Source organism: Gymnoscopelus braueri (assembly GCF_963280865.1).
Source record: "Gymnoscopelus braueri genome assembly, chromosome: 22".
NCBI classification, from domain to species: Eukaryota; Metazoa; Chordata; class Actinopteri; order Myctophiformes; family Myctophidae; genus Gymnoscopelus; species Gymnoscopelus braueri.
The window spans coordinates 45,299,333-45,319,361 of NC_137624.1; the positions used below are offsets into that span (position 1 = coordinate 45,299,333).

The 20,029-nt window shown below is 43.5% G+C and overlaps 1 protein-coding gene across 1 annotated transcript in view; it reads left to right on the plus strand.

Annotated features, from left to right (window-relative positions):
• pam (peptidylglycine alpha-amidating monooxygenase) overlaps positions 1-20,029 on the plus strand; it is a 68,957-nt gene that overhangs the window by 23,297 nt on the left and 25,631 nt on the right. Inside the window, 8 exon segments of the mRNA XM_080418655.1 lie at positions 804-884; positions 1,781-1,857; positions 4,510-4,613; positions 5,131-5,333; positions 7,860-7,922; positions 13,440-13,880; positions 16,752-16,881; positions 19,091-19,207. Of these exon segments, the coding sequence (XP_080274781.1) occupies positions 804-884; positions 1,781-1,857; positions 4,510-4,613; positions 5,131-5,333; positions 7,860-7,922; positions 13,440-13,880; positions 16,752-16,881; positions 19,091-19,207 (1,216 nt within the window).

A 20,029-nucleotide genomic window follows, 5' to 3' on the forward strand; every position in this document is an offset into this window, starting at 1 on the left:
GAACCTCCACGAGAACCCGGATATAAACACAGGGTGTGTGCGCGATGGCCGACGGTCCCGTCTAACGACTGGAACAATAACATTTCTAACGTGATCCGCCGTTGCAGAGTGATCGCCCGTCGAAAACGGCTTGTTTTCACCCACTGTAAAAAGATATGGAGATATGGACCTTTTTCATTGGAGCGGACGGAGGGTACGTTTAGGAATCCGTCCGCTCCATTTTAAAGGGTCCTAGGATCATTCCTAAGTTGCGTTAGAGCAGTGGTTTTCAACCCTTTTCATGCCAAGGACCCCTAAATTGATATACATTTGGCCGCGGACCAGAAGAGCAAAGATATCAGTTAATTTTCGCCTTAAAAAATATAAATATTCAAAGATCTGCACACTTTTTCAAAGGTTTAAAAACCGCGCTATGAGCTTGTAGATCTGCTATTTTTGAATAGCCAAAGCTAAGTGGTTAAAAATGATTGTGACGCTATGTTAACTAATTTTGCTGGGGACCCCCTGGTACTCCCCCCAAGGACCACTGGTGGTCCCTGGACCACTGGTTGAGAACCACTGCATTAGAGCGCCCCTTGTGGGGAAAAAAAGAAAGATTCTCAACTCGACGGGTGTATTTGCAAACACGAAGATTCTCGTGTTTGGCACTCAATGTGTTAATATTGCCATGAAACATTTCTACGTGTATTTGCTCATTTTGCTGTAACCAATTTCCTGTGTGTTATCGTGTACCATGTACTGTATATCTGTAAGTGTCATAACTCATACATATGACAGTAAACATGTTGTCTTCTCCTCCACAGTGACTACTGCAGACATGGCCTGCGAGTACGACTCCTATCCCATCTACCCGTTTGCCTTCAGGACCCACACACACCAGCTAGGTCCGTTTTCTATCAACTCATGTACACGTAGGGTCTAGAAATCAGTGATTCTCAAACCTTTTTTTATTTATTTTCCATTGTGTACACTCTCTGAGTTACATTTGGTTCCTAATACTTTTGCTCTGGGGACCCTCTGGAGCCGCCTTAAGGGGTCCCCCAATCGAGAGAGAGAGAGAGAGAGAGAGACCAAAGACTATAAATAATTGGGACCCAATGCCTCCCTGTTTGGTCCACAGCATCAAGGGTTGGACTGGGGGGTAAGAAGTCCCTGTGACATATTAGCATCATGTCCAGGGTAATCTCTCAAGAACAGATTCTGCACTGCGTGAGAATCTGTCGTGAAGGCTCGTCGTAACATGTACACACTGGGCTACAAGTGGGCGTGCCTTCAGATCAGGAAGCAGGCCGCGCTTTACCCAATCAAATGTAGTGGGCGGGATTCACATGTCCGTCGATCTTTCCCCCTCGAAACAAACCGAAACTAATTTAACAATAGCGTCCGCGGAGCAGACAAAACCACGGAAATATATTCACATTTTAACTTACTCTTTCATCATAGAAACAAGTGGGCTTATAACCAAAACGATCCATGTTCTCTGGGAGAAGTGGTGTTAGTGTTCCGTGTAGAAATATTGTTAGTGGGAATGAAAACACAAGCGCACCAACCGGAAGTGACGCGGCATAGGCATACACAAACACCGGTCTCCTTGCGCTCTGGCTCTACGTTTTCTTCCCCCCAGAGCCAACAGACATAGAACAAACAGCAGAGGGCGCTGTTTTTCATTTTCAGTTGGCGATGGGTTCCCAGATTGTGTCCAGGGTAGTAGTAGTGGTATGTAATGTGTATTTTGTGTCAAAGGTAAAGTAATATGTATTATATGCATTTTTTGTCACAGGTAAAGTGGTGAGTGGCTACAGGGTTCGAGATGGGAAGTGGACTCTGATTGGACGACAGTCTCCACTGCTACCACAGGTATGTCATAGAAATATGAACGTGGATGTATTGTGTAATCATGACCAGAGCATGAGAGCCACAAGATCATAGGATCAAACACACAGCCACCTGTCTGTCTGTCTGTCTGTCTGTCTGTCTATCTGTCTGTCTGTCTGTACATGCATAAATAATTGATTCATTGTGTTAATTATTGCATAATGTTTATTGATAGCCGATCTACAAGCTCTGTGTGTGTGTGTGTGTGTGTGTGTGTGTGTGTGTGTGTGTGTGTGTGTGTGTGTGTGTGTGTGTGTGTGTGTGTGTGTGTGTGTGTGTGTGTGTGTGTGTGTGTGTGTGTGTGTGTGTGTGTGTGTGTGTGTGTGTGTGTGTGTGTGTGTGTGTGTGTGTGTGTGTGTGTGTGTGTGTGTTAAGGCGAACATTTATAACTCTGTGCTTCTGGGGGGGTCCCTGGAACAACACAGTCTGAGATGGGGGTCCTTGACATGTAAAAGTTGGAGCACCACTGATATAGCAACATACTGTTAGGATTGAGATGTGTGTTTGGCCGTGGACCCCCATCCAAAGAGATCTCTAAGAGCCGTTTCACACTAGGGTCCCGGGTGCGCACTCCAGACCGCTTGGCAGGTGTTGCGCTAGTGTGAATGTTGCGTATTGTCCCCCGAAACGGATCACCGTTCCGTTCCCGAAACCACCTCCGGAGGCAGTTTCGAATCCGGATCATGCGTTTTCGGGTACGGTTCGCTGCAATGTGAAAGCAAGCGTACCATTAGACGGAAGTGGCCCGCTATTTGGAATAGGTGACGGTATATAAACTCGACAAAAACAGCCAACAAAAACAGGTCGCAGATCAATCCACAGGGGTTCAACCATGGCCGTAACATATCCACACCAAGCAGTAGCACAGCAGAGCAGTGCGCTCTGTAGGTTGGAATCCAACCGTTGCGGCATCCAACCGCATGTGTAGTTGGATGCCGTACAGAGTCTGTCAGCGCAGCACCGGTTTGAAAAAAAGGAAAAAGATGCACCGACATTCCATAGGCTAAATCAATGCATTTTGTGATCGCATCGCACAACTAATAGCCTACTAAAACTAACGGGGAATACCAGAAAATAATAATATTTTGACATACGGGAGAAACGGTTGGTGTGGATATTTAAATTGGATAAAATAATTATTGCGGTTGGATAACGGGTGGATAATTAATTTGTACATGCGGATTCGGATGACCATGAGAGGCCATCCGCGCATCTCTACTACATATCTTTGCTGTTAGGAAGAAACCCTGTATCCCATATTGCAACTTTTAATGCTTTTTCATCATAAATGAATGCCCTATTGTCATACAGTGTCACACAAAAGTAGCAAAAATAGCCAAGCTACAAGCTGAAAATGCGGTGCAATGCGACACATTGAGCTTGTTGATCTGCTATTTTTGATATTACAATATAGAGCAGATAACCACACTGATCTTGCATTGGAAAATATTTTTTTTATTTTAAATATGAACAAAGGCAGGAGATGCACGTCCCCACAGTTCTTTTTTACACACAGTGCTGGACCCACAAATCATAAATAAATAAAAATAAAAAGGTGAGTCTGCACACAAACTGCTCTACAGTCTTTTTAAATTCTAACCAAAGCTCTAAAGTTAACGTTTCTCCCATGTAGGGCTAATAAATTAATACATAAAATAAGGAGACTCTTTTTAAATAACCAAAAGTGAACTTTCTCTTATTATTATTATTATTATTACTTTGGAGACTATGGCAAGCGCGATCCTATCACACACCTTCCTACATGACCAGCTATGGCTTTGCAGTCCAGAGGATGAGATCTGCACGTAATGCGCGGATGCGCAGATTAAACAACAGACAGGCAGCGTTGCGGAATGCGTTTGTGTCAACTGTACTTGTACTTTTCTTCATAGAGAAAAAGGAGAGCACAGGGCGCATATATATATATATATATATATATATCTATATCTATATCTATATCTATATATATATATCTATATCTATATATATATCATTCAGTCCGACTTCCCTGTATAGGCTACTATAGTTGCCTTTTCATAAATGATATTTTTTTGTACTTAAGCTGTCGTGAAAGTTTATCATATTTAGAGAAATTTAAAGTTTCAAATGCAAAAGTAGTAGTAGTTGTGAAGGTTAGCAAACTGGACATTTATACTGAATGTTTCCTGTATCCTCATCTTGCGCTAATGCACACAAGTGTTTCACCAGGTTTTATTTGTGTTGTTTCTCATAAGCGTACATCCATTGTCCGTCAACAACACTGCGTTGAGCGCTCAGTGCGTTCTCCCCGCTTCGGGGCGAGGCTCCCCAAAGACCGTGCACTTACATAGATCGCCTCCCCTCCCCAGCATAGCTCTCCAGCCGCAACCCTATATTTATGCGCGACCAGCACAAACATTGTCGCATAGTTGATGACGTCTGTGTCCACAGGGGAAACACTATGTGCAAGCCGCCACCTGTAGGATCGGGGGTATATATGCATGTGTTCTCTGGTGCGATTGGATCTTGGCCAATGTGAATGCAGGCCAGCATTCGATCTGGGAAACGTTTAGAATGAAAACGGATCCAGTGTGAAGCCGCCCTAAATGACACAGATGCGTTCCCGGTGTGATGCTGGTGTTTGGTCCCCTGCAGGCGTTCTATGCAGCCCAGCAGGGGGTGGAGGTGGTGAGGGGGGACACGGTGGCTGCACGCTGTGTCTTCACTGGAGAGGGCAGGACCCAGGACACGTACATCGGGTGAGTTCTGACCCACATCAGTGTTGATTTAGTTTTAGTCATATTTTAGCCATCTGAAATGTTTTAGTTTTTGTCTAGTTTCAGTCGACTAAATATCATAAGATTATAGTCGACTAAATCTACAGTTGATTTAGTCGACTATACTGTATCTTGATGGCGTCGTAATGGATGATTTTACACTTGGTTGCATGCTGAAAATAGCAACAAAGCAAGCTTGTAGATCTGCTATTTTCAGAGCACAACACTCGAGCACAACCAAACAAACAATTACTTTTATTTTAGTTCTACTGGATCTCTGCTCCACTAGTCTTAGTTCTACATTTTCAGATGGGGGTCCGCGGCCAAATGTATATCAATGTGGGGTCCTTGGCATGAAAAAGGTTGAAAACCACTGCTGTAATGTAATGAATAAATGACCAAAGAACGAAAGGAGATGTATGATGCAAAACAAAATACAGTAGGTACTAGTAGGTACTAGTAGGTATAATGTATGATTTTTTTTTACTGTATTTGTCAGAGGTACAGCTGGAGATGAGATGTGTAACTTCTACATGATGTACTACATGGAGAGCAGACACAGCACTCCGTACATGAGCTGCATGGATCCTGGCAGCAAGGAGCTGTTCAGACACATCCCTGCCGAGGCCAACGTCCCCATTCCCGTCAGCCCGGGAAACACCATGTCCATGGCTCACATGAGCCACGGTGCACACCAACAAGGTACAAAAATGCCCCATGTCCATGCCTCGCGACAAGGTACAAAAATACCCCATGCCCACAACAAGGTACAAAAATACCCCATGCCCACAACAAGGTACAAAAATACCCCATGCCCACAACAAGGTACAAAAATGCCCCATGTCCATGCCTCGCGACAAGGTACAAAAATGCCCCATGCCCACAACAAGGTACAAAAATGCCCCATGTCCATGCCTCGCGACAAGGTACAAAAATGCCCCATGCCCACAACAAGGTACAAAAATGCCCCATGTCCATGCCTCGCGACAAGGTACAAAAATGCCCCATGCCCACAACAAGGTACAAAAATGCCCCATGTCCACAACAAGGTACAAAAATGCCCCATGTCCATGCCTCGCGACAAGGTACAAAAATGCCCCATGTCCACAACAAGGTACAAAAATGCCCCATGTCCATGCCTCGCGACAAGGTACAAAAATGCCCCATGCCCACAACAAGGTACAAAAATGCCCCATGTCCATGCCTCGCGACAAGGTACAAAAATACCCCATGCCCATGGCTCACATAGAGGCATGGACCACAAGGTGCAACAAATACATCTATTAGTCCAGGGACCCCTAGGGGGTCCTCATAAAGTTACTATAAGAGGGCCAACACATGTTTTTTTGTGATAGGAACTTATTGTTTTATTTTTGGGCGGTGAAAAATGTACATTTTCCTGCGCTGTGATCTGGGCCCAGGAAATTAGTAGAATTATCCTGCGCTGTGATTGGCCAATCACAGTCTATTAAGGACTGTGATTGGCCAGTGTCACATGACACATGTGCATAGCCCTATATAAGCAACCATAACTTGAAAAAAACCAAATATTTGTTTTTTTTCAAGTTATGGTTTCGTCCATCATAAAGAGTGTTTCAATAAATGTATTTATCTTTTGTACATGATTGGTTGACTCCATTCAGTATTGTCATTAGCTAGCAAGACACCGCCCACTTCACACAGGGTGTGATTATTATTTTACATGAACCACTTGAACCCTAGCACCCCGATACCGGGGGGAACATCCCTGTACTGGGGGGAACATCCCTGTACTGGGGGGAACATCTCTATGCTGGGGGGAACATTCACCGAACATAGCCAATCTATAAGTCACAACGTGTCACCATTGGCTAATGTCGGTGAAGAGGTTTGGTGTAGAGGTAAAAGGGAAAAAAAGAGCAGATCAAGTACAGAGCCAACGGTCAAGTCCACTAAGTATTAAGGGTTTAAGTCAGCAGTGATGCAACTTTGATGATGCAGAGAGACACTATATTTCCACACTCACTCCAGAGGGACACATTACATATACTGTCTCCCCGTATTTTAACTTTAGTAGCAAAAATAGCAGATCTACAAGCTCAAAACGCGTCGCACTGCGACGCGTTTTGAGCTTGTAGATCTGCTGTCTTTGCTATTTTTGAATTGGAATCCTGATTTTTTTTTTTTGTGCTATTTTTTTAATTGGAATCCTGAAAAGTATCATTTTTATTTCAATTCAAATGCATTTAGTTATACTTATGATAACTTTATGAACTTAAAGGGATACTTCACTTTAGGGACGGGGAAACATTTAAAAAATATATTAAAAATAAATGAAAAAAGTAATGGAAAATTCATGGCCCCCTCACGCATTAGAGTGTCCTACTAATGTGTGAGGGGGCCTTTATTTTGCCATAACTTCTTTCATTTTTTTTTAATATATATTTTTAATGTTTATTTTATGTGAAAGTGAAGTATCCCTTTAAATACAAATACTTTGGACATAAATAAGACAATAGAATGTTAATACTAGTCATTAAGCTACTAATATAGACTGAAGTCATTAAAGCGGGTCATGTTTGCATGTTATGAATCATAACAGCTGAGATGAATAATATAATCACTATTCTGATATTAACCTGCGGTTAAGTGAAGGTGGGGGCCGCATGTGGCCCCCGGGCCGCCAGTTGCCCATGTATGGTTTAAGTGGTAAAATGTCTGAAAATACATATTAAAATGAATCAAATGTATTAACTCTCTCAGTGCCAATGAAATAAAAAAAATATTGCGAACTGTGCCAGCAATTTTTATTTTTTTTCAACAAAAAAAAAAAAAAAGTGCTTAGGAAGCGAGATACAGCCTTTTTCAGTTATAAGTTAAACAAAGAGTGGATGGAGCTGCAAATCTTCAGATAATGATATCTTGGGTTCTAAAAAAAAATTCCCCCCCAAAAAATAAATATATATATATATATATATATATATATATATATATATATATATATATATATATATATATATATATATATATATATATATATATATATATATATATATTTATTTTTTTAAACTCAGGATTTCTCGTTCTGGCACTGAGGGCATTCAGAAAAAACTCGGGATAACTCGGGGCGTAGCATTGAGAGAGTTAAGAGAACATTGACCAAATAATTGTGATTATCTCAAATAAGTGCGGTTTGATTTGTGACGGGCCTGGCCATTATTCTGACATCATTTTGTTTCTCTTCCAAAGATGGTCCAGAGAACACGTCCAACTCGGGGCCAAGAGAACATGCAGAAAGAGCAGATGATGAAGGTGAGTCTCTGAATGATCACGTATTATTTGACCCATTAACACATTCCCTTTCAGAGGGTTTTTTTTATTTTACTTCCCCCAGTGCCAGTGTTTAATTTTTTTTTACACAGGAGCCGAGATACAGGATTTTAAAGTAATAAGTTAACCAAGGAGTGAATGGAGCTAGAAATCTTTGGATCGTGATATCTCTGGTTCTGTGTGGATAAATTGAAAAAAAAAAAAAAAAAAAAAAAAAAACGGTTATACTCGTGGATGGCAGTAAACGGGTGTATTTTTCATCAACGGTTATACTCGTGATTGGCAGGTAAAGTGTTAAGACCAGGAACGCATCTGTGTTCATTTTTAGATTTCTTTGGCTATTAACTCATTCACTGCCACAATTATTGCTGGCCGCGTTTGCCCACTGCCAGAGATTTTTCATTGAAAAAAAAAAAAGTACTCAGGAGCCGAGATACAGAATGTTTAAGTTTTAAGTTAACAAGGAAGTGGATGGGAGTCTAGATCTTCGAAAAATCATATCTCCTTGGTCTTTGGGTCAAATAAAAAAAAATAAAAAAAATTAAAATTACGTTTTTTACGTCAGTGGCAGGATTGGTAAACGGGAATAATTACGTTTATTGTGGCAGTGAATGAGTTAAAAAAAATTGCAGATCTAGAAGCTCGTGTATGAGCTTGTAGATCTGCTATTTTTTGGAAAAATAATCGTGAAAATGTGTGCAACTCTTTGAATATATGTTTTTTTTAAAGCGAACATTTGTATCTCAAATCTTTGCTTCTGGGGGAGGTCCCTGGAACAACATATTTTGAGATGGGGGGTATAACTTTGTAAACATTTTTGGTACATTTGTAGAATCCCTCGAAGCGAATATTTGAGTTACAAAATGTTCGCTTTAAAAAAACGTAGATTCAAAGATTTGAAAATTTCTTAAAAATAGCAGATATACAAGCTCATAGCTGGCTATTTTTGAATAGCCAAAAATCTAAAATGACAGACCCCGGTCTTAAAGGAGAGATCCGGACATTTTAAGTGTTATCTTTGATGTGTCGCTAATCACTCACCATCATTGAAAGGGACGTTGAGTTATTCCAGATAGTCCCCTGTCGTTCAGTCTGTCGACCCCCTCCGTTGGCATAATGGGAGCCTGTGTAAGAGTGAAAATCGTCTATTATAACCGATGCAAAGTTAGTTTTTTCTCTACTACTGCTCATCGTGGACTCTCATGATACTCAAACGTGCACTGAATGTCGCGAGCGAGCTTCCGTTTGTGCAGAACTTGATGACGCTGGTTGCTTGTTTCTTCCACAGAACCTGGCGTCTGTGGAAGAAATAAGCAACCAGCATCATGTCGTTCTGCACGAACAATAGCTCGCTCGCGACATTCAGTGCACGTTTGAGTATCATGACACTCCACGATGAGCAGTAGTAGAGAAAAAACTAACTTTGTATCGGTTATAATAGACGATTTTCACTCTTACACGGGCTCCCATTATGCCAACGGAGGGGGTCGACAGACTGGACGACAGGGGACTATCTGGAATAACTCAACGTCCCTTTCAATGATGGTGAGTGATTAGCGACACATCAAAGATAACACTTAAAATGGGCGGATCTCTCCTTTTAATGGTTTAAATAAGGCCCCAAAACTGGTGTTTGTCGCTCTGGGGCAATAAACTTTTATCTCCATATATCCCTTTCCTTTTTTCTTGAGACAATTAATGCCCTACCCTGGCACAAATATTTTCAGATGGGGGTCCACGGCCAAATACATATTAATTTGGAGGTCCTTGACATGGAAAAGTTAGGAAGTACCATGGCAGCACTCTCTCTGCTGCCATAGAGAGGGGGGGGACAAGTTTCGGAGTGTTGCACCGAATGTGGTGACCTATGGAATTTTGTGACTGGGAGCTGTTCCGCCCGTCCACCCCCCGTCCGCGGGGGTCCATACGTATAATTTTGGGTGTGTTTCAGAAAACTGTTAGGATTTAGAAGACATTTGTGGAACCGTATCTCAGGTCTTAATGAATTAAAAGTCAGATGGATTACTGGAGAAATGTATACTGGGGGGGAGGGGGGGTCCCTGCTTCATCTCTCTCTCAGCCAAGGGGTCCTTGGCCTGAAAACCGAAGACCGTTGAAGACCCCTTGCTCTAGTGAAACGCAAAGCTAGCTCTCTACAGCATCCAGCGAAACTCTCCCTTCTCCTTCTCCTTTTCCACTCTTTGGGTTCTAACGCCTCCTTTCCTTCCTTTCACTCTCTGCAGCTTGACCTCTACACAGTGTTGACCTCTACACAGTGTTGACCTCTACACAGTGTTGACCTCTACACAGTGTTGACCTCTACACAGTGTTGACCTCTACACAGTGTTGACCTCTACACAGTGTTGACCTCTACACAGCACCAGTGTTGATTTCCTCGACTAAAACTATGACGAAACATGTTCGTCCTCTACCTTTAGTCACTGACGAAAACTAAATAAAAACTAAATAAAAACTAAATAAAAACTAAGCTACGACGACAAAAACTAAGACTAAATATGTTGACAATTTTGTCAACAAATAAAAAAAAGTGGGCGGTGTCTTGCTAGCTAATCACAATACTGAATGGAGTCAACCAATCAATCATGATTCACTTTAAAAAAAACATAAATGTGTTTTTTTTAAGTGCATAGTCCTATTTATAGGGCTATGCACATGTGTCATGTTTCCCTAGCCAATCACAGTCCTGAATAGACTGTGATTGGCCAATCACGGTGCAGGGTTAGGGGGGTACACTGGTGGCCAATCACAGCGCAGGATTTGGTGTGCAAATATCCAAACCTCACATATAGGACCGGTTTCACCGCCCAAAAATCACACCCAGTGTGAAGTGGGCGGTGTGGTCATCACAGTGGTCATCACAGTGATGGAAGCTCACTTGGAAAAAAAATGTTTTTTTTGAAGTGCATAGTCCTATTTATAGGTTATTAATGTCATCATGTGTCTCGCTAGCCAATCACAGTGCTGAATAGAGTCAGCCAATAGAGTCAGCCAATCACAGTACAGCTAGGGGTGTACTAATGAGCCAATCACAGTACAGCAAATGTGTACTAATGAGGTGTCCCAACCCCACTTATAGGGGCGGCTACACCGCCCAAAAATAGACAAAACTGTTAGTGAGGGACTAGAGGAGAAGAGATCCAGTAGAACTAAGACTAGTGGAGAAGAGATCCAGTAGAACTAAGACTAGTGGAGAAGAGATCCAGTAGAACTAAGACTAGTGGAGAAGAGATCCAGTAGAACTAAGACTAGTGGAGAAGAGATCCAGTAGAACTAAGACTAGAGGAGAAGAGATCCAGTAGAACTAAGACTAGTGGAGCAGAGATCCAGTAGAACTAAGACTAGAGGAGAAGAGATCCAGTAGAACTAAGACTAGTGGAGAAGAGATCCAGTAGAACTAAGACTAGTGGAGAAGAGATCCAGTAGAACTAAGACTAGAGGAGAAGAGATCCAGTAGAACTAAGACTAGAGGAGAAGAGATCCAGTAGAACTAAGACTAGTGGAGAAGAGATCCAGTAGAACTAAGACTAGTGGAGAAGAGATCCAGTAGAACTAAGACTAGTGGAGCAGAGATCCAGTAGAACTAAGACTAGTGGAGAAGAGATCCAGTAGAACTAAGACTAGTGGAGAAGAGATCCAGTAGAACTAAGACTAGTGGAGAAGAGATCCAGTAGAACTAAGACTAGTGGAGCAGAGATCCAGTAGAACTAAAAGACAAGTCATTTTATGTTTGGTTGCGCTCGGGTGTTGCGCTCTGAAAATAGCAGATCTACAAGGTCACAACGCGCCGCGACGCGGTGTGAGCTTGTAGATCGGCTATTTTCAGCATGCAACCAAGTGTAAAATCAGCCATCACGACGCCATCAAGGCACCGCCAACATACATTATAGTCGACTAAATCAACTGTAGATTTAGTCGACTAAAACTAGACAAAAACTCAAACATTTCAGATGACTAAAATATGACCAATCAACACTGCACCGCAGTCGGTAACGCTGTCGCCTCACAGCTAGAAGGTCCCGGGTTCGATTCCCGCCGGGGACGCTGTGCGAGCTGGGGGGGGGGGGGGGGGGGCGTGTTCTCTCCTAAAGGTGATAAGAAGCGGCCTGCTCACTCCTCATGCTTTGAAGGAAGCATGAGCTCAGTTCGCGGCTCTCCCCAGGCTGGCAGAGGGAGAGTAGCGCCCAGGATTACAAGCTTATAGGCATTGGCACTGGGTGAAAAGTGGGTTATAAAAATCCTGGGATAAAAAATTATAAATACAATTAAAAAAATCACACCACTGCACTGCTTCTCCTTTCATGCTTCTTCTCTGTCTCTCTCTCCTGTGGTGTTTCTGTCTGTCCTGTCTGTCCTGTCTGTCTGTCTGTCTGTCTGTCTGTCTGTCTGTCTGTCTGTCTGTCTGTCTGTCTGTCTGTCTGTCTCTCCTGTCTCTCCTGTCTCTCCTGTCTGTCTGTCTGTCTCTCCTGTCTCTCCTGTCTGTCTGTCTGTCTCTCCTGTCCTGTCTGTCTCTCCTGTCTGTCTGTCTGTCCTGTCTGTCTGTCCTGTCTCTCCTGTCTGTCTGTCCTGTCTGTCTGTCCTGTCTGTCTCTCCTGTCTGTCTGTCTCTCCTGTCTGTCTGTCTCTCCTGTCCTGTCTGTCTCTCCTGTCTGTCTGTCCTGTCTGTCTGTCCTGTCTCTCCTGTCTCTCCTGTCTGTCTCTCCTGTCTGTCTGTCCTGTCTGTCTGTCCTGTCTCTCCTGTCTCTCCTGTCTGTCTCTCCTGTCTGTCTGTCCTGTCTGTCTGTCCTGTCTCTCCTGTCTCTCCTGTCTGTCTCTCCTGTCTGTCTGTCTCTCCTGTCTGTCTGTCTCTCCTGTCCTGTCTGTCTCTCCTGTCTGTCTGTCCTGTCTGTCTGTCCTGTCTGTCTGTCCTGTCTGTCTGTCCTGTCTGTCTGTCCTGTCTCTCCTGTCTCTCCTGTCTGTCTCTCCTGTCTGTCTGTCCTGTCTGTCTGTCCTGTCTGTCTGTCCTGTCTGTCTGTCCTGTCTGTCTGTCCTGTCTGTCTGTCCTGTCTCTCCTGTCTCTCCTGTCTGTCTCTCCTGTCTGTCTCTCCTGTCTGTCTGTCCTGTCTGTCTGTCCTGTCTGTCTGTCCTGTCTGTCCTGTCTGTCTGTCTCTCCTATCTCTCCTGTCTGTCTGTCCTGTCTCTCCTGTCTCTCCTGTCTGTCTCTCCTGTCTGTCTGTCCTGTCTGTCTGTCCTGTCTGTCTGTCCTGTCTGTCTGTCCTGTCTGTCTGTCCTGTCTGTCTGTCCTGTCTCTCCTGTCTCTCCTGTCTGTCTCTCCTGTCTGTCTCTCCTGTCTGTCTGTCCTGTCTGTCTGTCCTGTCTGTCTGTCCTGTCTGTCCTGTCTGTCTGTCTCTCCTATCTCTCCTGTCTGTCTGTCCTGTCTGTCCTGTCTGTCTCTCCTGTCTGTCTCTCCTGTCTCTCCTGTCTGTCTGTCCTGTGTGCACAGGTGACTTCTATTCCCTTCTGTCCAAGCTGCTGGGCCCCGGCCCCCCCAGTCAGGACAAGCTGCTGGGCCCCGGCCCCCCCAGTCAGGACAAGCTGCTGGGCCCCGGCCCCCCCAGTCAGGACAAGCTGCTGGGCCCCGGCCCCCCCAGTCAGGACAAGCTGCTGGGCCCCGGCCCCCCCAGTCACCACGCTCATAGGTACGAGTACCACCGGCCCCCCACCGGCCCAGCGCGGGCGGGGGCCCAGGCCCAGAGTCAGACCCAGGCGGCCCACCTGGTGGCTCAGATGGATAGCATAATGCAAAAGAAGGCTCTGGGCTGGCCCAGTCCCAGGCTGGAGGAGGACCCCGTGCTGGTGAGGGACAGGGTGCACAAATTCCACCAGCTCGAGGCGTCGTCCGCGGCGGCCCGGCCGCGAGGGGGCGTTACCGCTGACCAACAAGGTGGGTCCTCCCATTTTTTTCCCCCCGCGGGAATTGTCTTTTTCTGGTGGCGTTTTAAACCCGTTCAAAACGGGGGGAAACGCATTCCGTTGTAACCACTTCATCCATATTTTTTTATACTTTTGGCTATTCAAAAATAGCAGGATTTTTACAAAAATAGCAGATCTACAAGTTCATAGCACGCCACTGAGTGCCGTGCTATGAGCTTGTAGGGGTGGGACGATATGGGTACCTCACGATACGATATATATCACGATATTAGGCCCACGATAACAATATATATCACGATATTAGGCCCACGATACGATATATATCACGATATTAGGCGCACAATAACAATATATATCACGATATTCGACGATATTCGATATATTGCGATATCACGGTATTCGATATATATTGCAAGAAATTTCACCAACGATATATCACGATATCTGAAAATAGCGATATATTGCGATATCACGATATATTGCATGAAAATTCACGATAGTCCTTGTATTCAATTCATAAACACATAAAATAGCACCAAACAGTTCAAAATCATCATTACACAAATACAGAGTAGGAAAAACAACGTATCACAAACTAAAAAAATAAAATAAAATAAAAATAAAACCTTTTTTTTTTCTTTTTTTTTATCGATTTCTTCCGGCAGTATATCGATTATTTATCGCGGGAGAAAGTATCCCACCCCTATGAGCTTGTAGATCTGCTATTTTTGTAAAAATCCTGAACATTTCTGCAAATATTTGAATATATATATTTTTTCAAAGCGAACAATTGTAACTCAAATCTTTGCTTCTGGGGGGGCGGGGGTCCCTGGAACAACATATTTTGAGATGGGGGGGGGGGGTCCGCAGCCAAATACATATAATTTTGGGGGTCCGTTTAAGCACCACTGATATTATAGCTTCATATGTTTTTTAGAAGACATAGGATTTAGAAGACATGTGTAGAATCCCCCAGAAGAAAAGATTTGACTTACAAATGTTCACTTTAAAAACGAATATATTCAAAGATTTGCACACATTTTCAAGATTTTTCAAAAAATAGCAGATCTACAAGCTCATAAGTGCCACGCTGTGAAGCTTGTATATCTGCTATTTTTTAATCGCCAAAGAAGTCTATAAATCGAAAATGACACAGATGCATTCCTGGGTTGAATGGGTTTAAAGGTTTCATGACGTTCAGTTTTACCACACATTAAAAGTCTTTGTCATGGTCCTTCAAACGTGTATAAAAAGTTTGAACAAAAAATTCCACTCCATTGATCCATGGCAGGTGTTTTTCTCTCACATTTCTAAAGCCTTTTCAACTGCAATGAAAAAATTAATCTTTGCCTGCGGGTGTCGCTGGTGAGGGATTTTGCCTGTCAATCATCGCCTCTGCTCTGCCCCCCCCAAAGGAAAGGATATGGGAGGGGAAGGGCTAGGAGGAGAGTGGGCGGGATTAATCGGCTGTGACATCACTGCCGAAGGGCCAAGCTCAGATTACTTTTCAGCCTAATTATTCAGAAAACCCCAGACCACAGAAAATCCACTGAATGTTCAAAGTTCAGATTTTTTGGGTGTAATTGAGGTCATAAAACCCCCCAAAAAACATGAAAAAAAAAAGTGAAAATGAATGTCATAGAACCTTTAAGCTACTGGTAGATCAGACATTTACTGATCTCACAAAGAGACAATCAGTTGGCATAAGCACCACACTATGCAACACACAGGACAGAGAGGGGTGAAGACATCTAACGTTCCATGAATGAATCATTCATTTAAACAAATAAACAAAAGGGTAACGTACGGATTCTAAGGATTAGAAATGAGGTAGATGTACCACCAAAAAACTAGGGAAATCCTGGGTCTTGCTTGAACCCTGTGCATTTGGACTGCCTGGGCTCACAACGCCTCGCAGTAGATCGACTATTTTCAAAATAATCTTATGTTATTTGACAATTTGACCAATGTTTGACCAGTTTTTAGAGTATAGCTGGTTGATTACTTTTGATGCAGTAATAGTCTTTTTCTTTTCTTTCCTTTTTTTTGGTATTAAAAAGGTCTTAAAAGTCCTTGAATTGTCACTTTACTGTCATCTGGGGACCCCTCTAAAGTCATGTGGGGACCCCCAGTGTTGTATCTACATTAACTGTGTTTCAGCTGTTAGTAGTGTATCTGTCAATAAAACATATGAACCTACTGTGTAAATCAGTGGTTCTCCTACTTTTTCATGTCAAGGACCCCCCGAATTAATACACACTTCCGTCAAGGGACCCCTGGGGGTCCCCGGACCCTGAGAAGAATGCAAGTTGGGGGGAAAAAAAACAAAAAAACACACCCTTTCCTGGAATAGTTAGGCGAGAGATTTCCGAAAATATTAACATTAATTATTTTACGCCTGATGGAACCAAGCCATCCAGGCTCCTGGTGAATCGTGACCATAAAACATTTGATTCTGTGTCAAAAAATATTTGGAAACTGCAACAAAAAAGAGGCCTTTTTATTTATTTTTATGAATGGGCTTTCTATCTGTGGAACCAGACAACCCGTCACTGCTATCAGTGCAGGCTTAACATTAGGGCTTTAGGTGCTGAAGCACAGGGAGGGAGGGAGGGAGGGGGGGGGGGGGGGCACCAAACGGCGTGGAGAAAGTGAAAGAAGACTCGACTATCGCTGAAAAGCGCAGAAATTTAGAAGCAGCTGCTGCTGAAGGAGGCCCTGACTGCTATGCTCTACGTTGTGCTAATTCACTGTAACTAGTGTGTGTGTGTGTGTGTGTGTGTGTGTGTGTGTGTGTGTGTGTGTGTGTGTGTGTGTGTGTGTGTGTGTGTGTGTGTGTGTGTGTGTGTGTGTGTGTGTGTGTGTGTGTGTGTGTGTGTAGGCTACCACCTGGAGGAGGCCACCTCCTGGCCGTCCAGTGCGCTGCAGTTAGGACAGGTGTCGGGCGTGGCTCTGGACACTGACGACAACCTGGTGATTTTCCACAGAGGAGACCATGAGTGGGGCGCCAGGTATGTGTGTCTCACTGAACACATTAAGCACGTCATCATCTTCATCATCATACTAAGTCACAAAGTCTCTGTCCGCAAAAAGAAAGCATTTCTGTCAGATGGTCCCAGATGTGGGCTATGAGCTCACAGGCTTACGGATCCTGAGAATTGAGAATAGAAAGACGTTCCCGCTGAACCCCTGTTGTCCCCGACTGCAGACCATACTGTATAACTGCTAGCTCACATAACTCCACCAGACTGTATAACTGCTAGCTGACATAACGCCACCAGACTGTATAACTGCTAGCTCACATAACGCCACCATACTGTATAACTGCTAGCTCACATAACTCCACCATACTGTATAACTGCTAGCTCACATAACGCCACCATACTGTATAACTGCTAGCTCACATAACGCCACCAGACTGTATAACTGCTAGCTCACATAACTCCACCAGACTGTATAACTGCTAGCTCACATAACGCCACCAGACTGTATAACTGCTAGCTGACATAACGCCACCAGACTGTAAAACTGCTAGCTGACATAACGCCACCAGACTGTATAACTGCTAGCTCACATAACTCCACCAGACTGTATAACTGCTAGCTCACATAACTCCACCATACTGTATAACTGCTAGCTCACATAACGCCACCATACTGTATAACTGCTAGCTCACATAACGCCACCATACTGTATAACTGCTAGCTCACATAACGCCACCATACTGTATAACTGCTAGCTCACATAACGCCACCAGACTGTATAACTGCTAGCTGACATAACGCCACCAGACTGTAAAACTGCTAGCTGACATAACGCCACCAGACTGTATAACTGCTAGCTCACATAACTCCACCAGACTGTATAACTGCTAGCTCACATAACTCCACCATACTGTATAACTGCTAGCTCACATAACGCCACCATACTGTATAACTGCTAGCTCACATAACGCCACCAGACTGTATAACTGCTAGCTCACATAACTCCACCAGACTGTATAACTGCTAGCTCACATAACGCCACCAGACTGTAAAACTGCTAGCTCACATAACGCCACCAGACTGTATTACTGCTAGCTCACATAACGCCACCAGACTGTATTACTGCTAGCTCACATAACGCCACCAGACTGTATAACTGCTAGCTCACATAACGCCACCAGACGAGGACTTAGATCTAAGATGCACAGCTTCCTGCCTCCTCCTTCTGTACCTTCTTCCTCTTCTTCCTCTGCACCTTCCTGTCCTCCAAACATGAGGATCCGATGATCTCCCACCATGCAACAGCACATCTTACATCTCCCAGGCGGGCATTTCCCCTTGGTCTCGAGCTTTTTCCAGGAGAAGGTCTCTGGATTGAATTTCCACCAATCACTGAAGGCCACTCTCTGTGACCAGCCACAGCCACCAAATATGTACAGTACAGTAAAAGTAAAACAAAGTATTGTCATCAAAATGTACTTAAAGTACCAAAAGTAAAAGTACTAAAATGTTGGAAAATGGCCCCCACATGGCCCCACAAAAAATGGCCCCACATCAAGCTCACAACGCGTCGCTACGCGTTGTGAGCTTGTAGATCGGCTATTTTCAAATAGCCCAGGTATAAAATAGGTTCAAAGTGGTTAATGTATGTTTCATTATATCATAGTTTATATCTGAAAAGTTACTAGTAACTAAAGTTTTCAAATAATTGTAGTGGAGTAAAAGTACAATATTTGCCTCTGAGATGCAGTGGAGTAGAAGTAAAAGTATTGCATTTTTTTTATACTCCAGTAAAGTAAAAAATACCTCAAAATTGTACTTAAGTACAGTACTTGAGTGCATGTACTTAGTTACTTTACACCACTGATTGTAGGCAAAGGCTGAATGTTCATAGTGTTCTTCTGGGAGCTGTACAGCAGTCGATCTCTGTGTCAAAAAGTCATTTTGCAGCGGTCTTCACTTCTAAGCTTTCCCTGGTAAAGCCTTCTTCGATAGGGTGCACCTCCTTAGAGGCCAGATCTACAAGCTCATAACGCGGCACTCGGTGCCGCGCTATGAGCTTGTATATCTGCTATTTTTGAATAGCCCAAAGTATAAAATAATGGTTAAAGTGGTTAACATCTAAAATGACAGATTGCGTTCCCGGTCTTGATGGGATAAAAGATGTCACACTGAGAAACATGATCTGTAGAGAATATTTTTGCACTGAAATTGTCCTTCTTCTTCCTGGTTGCAGTTCCTTCGACGGCCAGGCCAGGTACCAGCAGAGGTCCCAGGGTCCCATCCAGCAGTCCACCATCCTGGTGGTGGACCCGCTCACCGGAGCCGTCCTCAAGGCCTCTGGCAGAAACATGTCAGTGCATTCTGTGTGTCTCTTCTGTCATCCAGTGGTTGGACTAGTGTTGATTTTGACAGCACCTTTTGAGTCAGTTTTAGTCATGAGGAGGAGGAGGAGGAGGAGGAGGAGGAGGAGGAGGAGGAGGAGGAGGATATTTGTCATTGCATGTAATCCTATTGGGGGGGAAGGAGTGTTGGGCGGGAGGAGTAGGACGAGGGCTCTACGTCCTCCCGGTGGGGGCTCCTCACTGACAGGTGAGTCAGAAGGATACGACAGCAGTGACAACCAGTGGTGGAAAAAGTACTCAAATTCTTTACTTAAGTAAAAGTACCAATACTGCAATATAAAAATACTCTGTTACAAGTAAAAGTCCAGAATTCACAATTTACTTGAGTAAAAGTACAAAAGTATTGGTATGAAAATGTACTTAAAGTACCAAAAGTAAAAGTACAAAAATGTTTGAAAATAGCCGATCTACAAGCTCACAACGTGTAAAAATAGCCATATGTATAAAATAGGGCTAAAGTGGTTAATGTATGTTTAATAATATCATAATTTATATCTGCAAAGTAACTAGTAACTAAAGTTTTCAAATAGTTGTAGTGGAGTAAAAGTAGAATATTTGCCTCTGAGATGTAGTGGAGTAGAAGTAAAAGTATTGGAAATTCGACATACTCAAGTAAAGTACAACTACCTCAAAATTGTACTTAGTTACTTTCCACCACTGGTGACAACACAGACATGTGTGTGGGGGAGGAGTTAATTGGCATAACGACTAAATTGGGGAGTAAATAAAAACATCTACTTTTTTTGATTGATTGAATATTTTATTAGGCA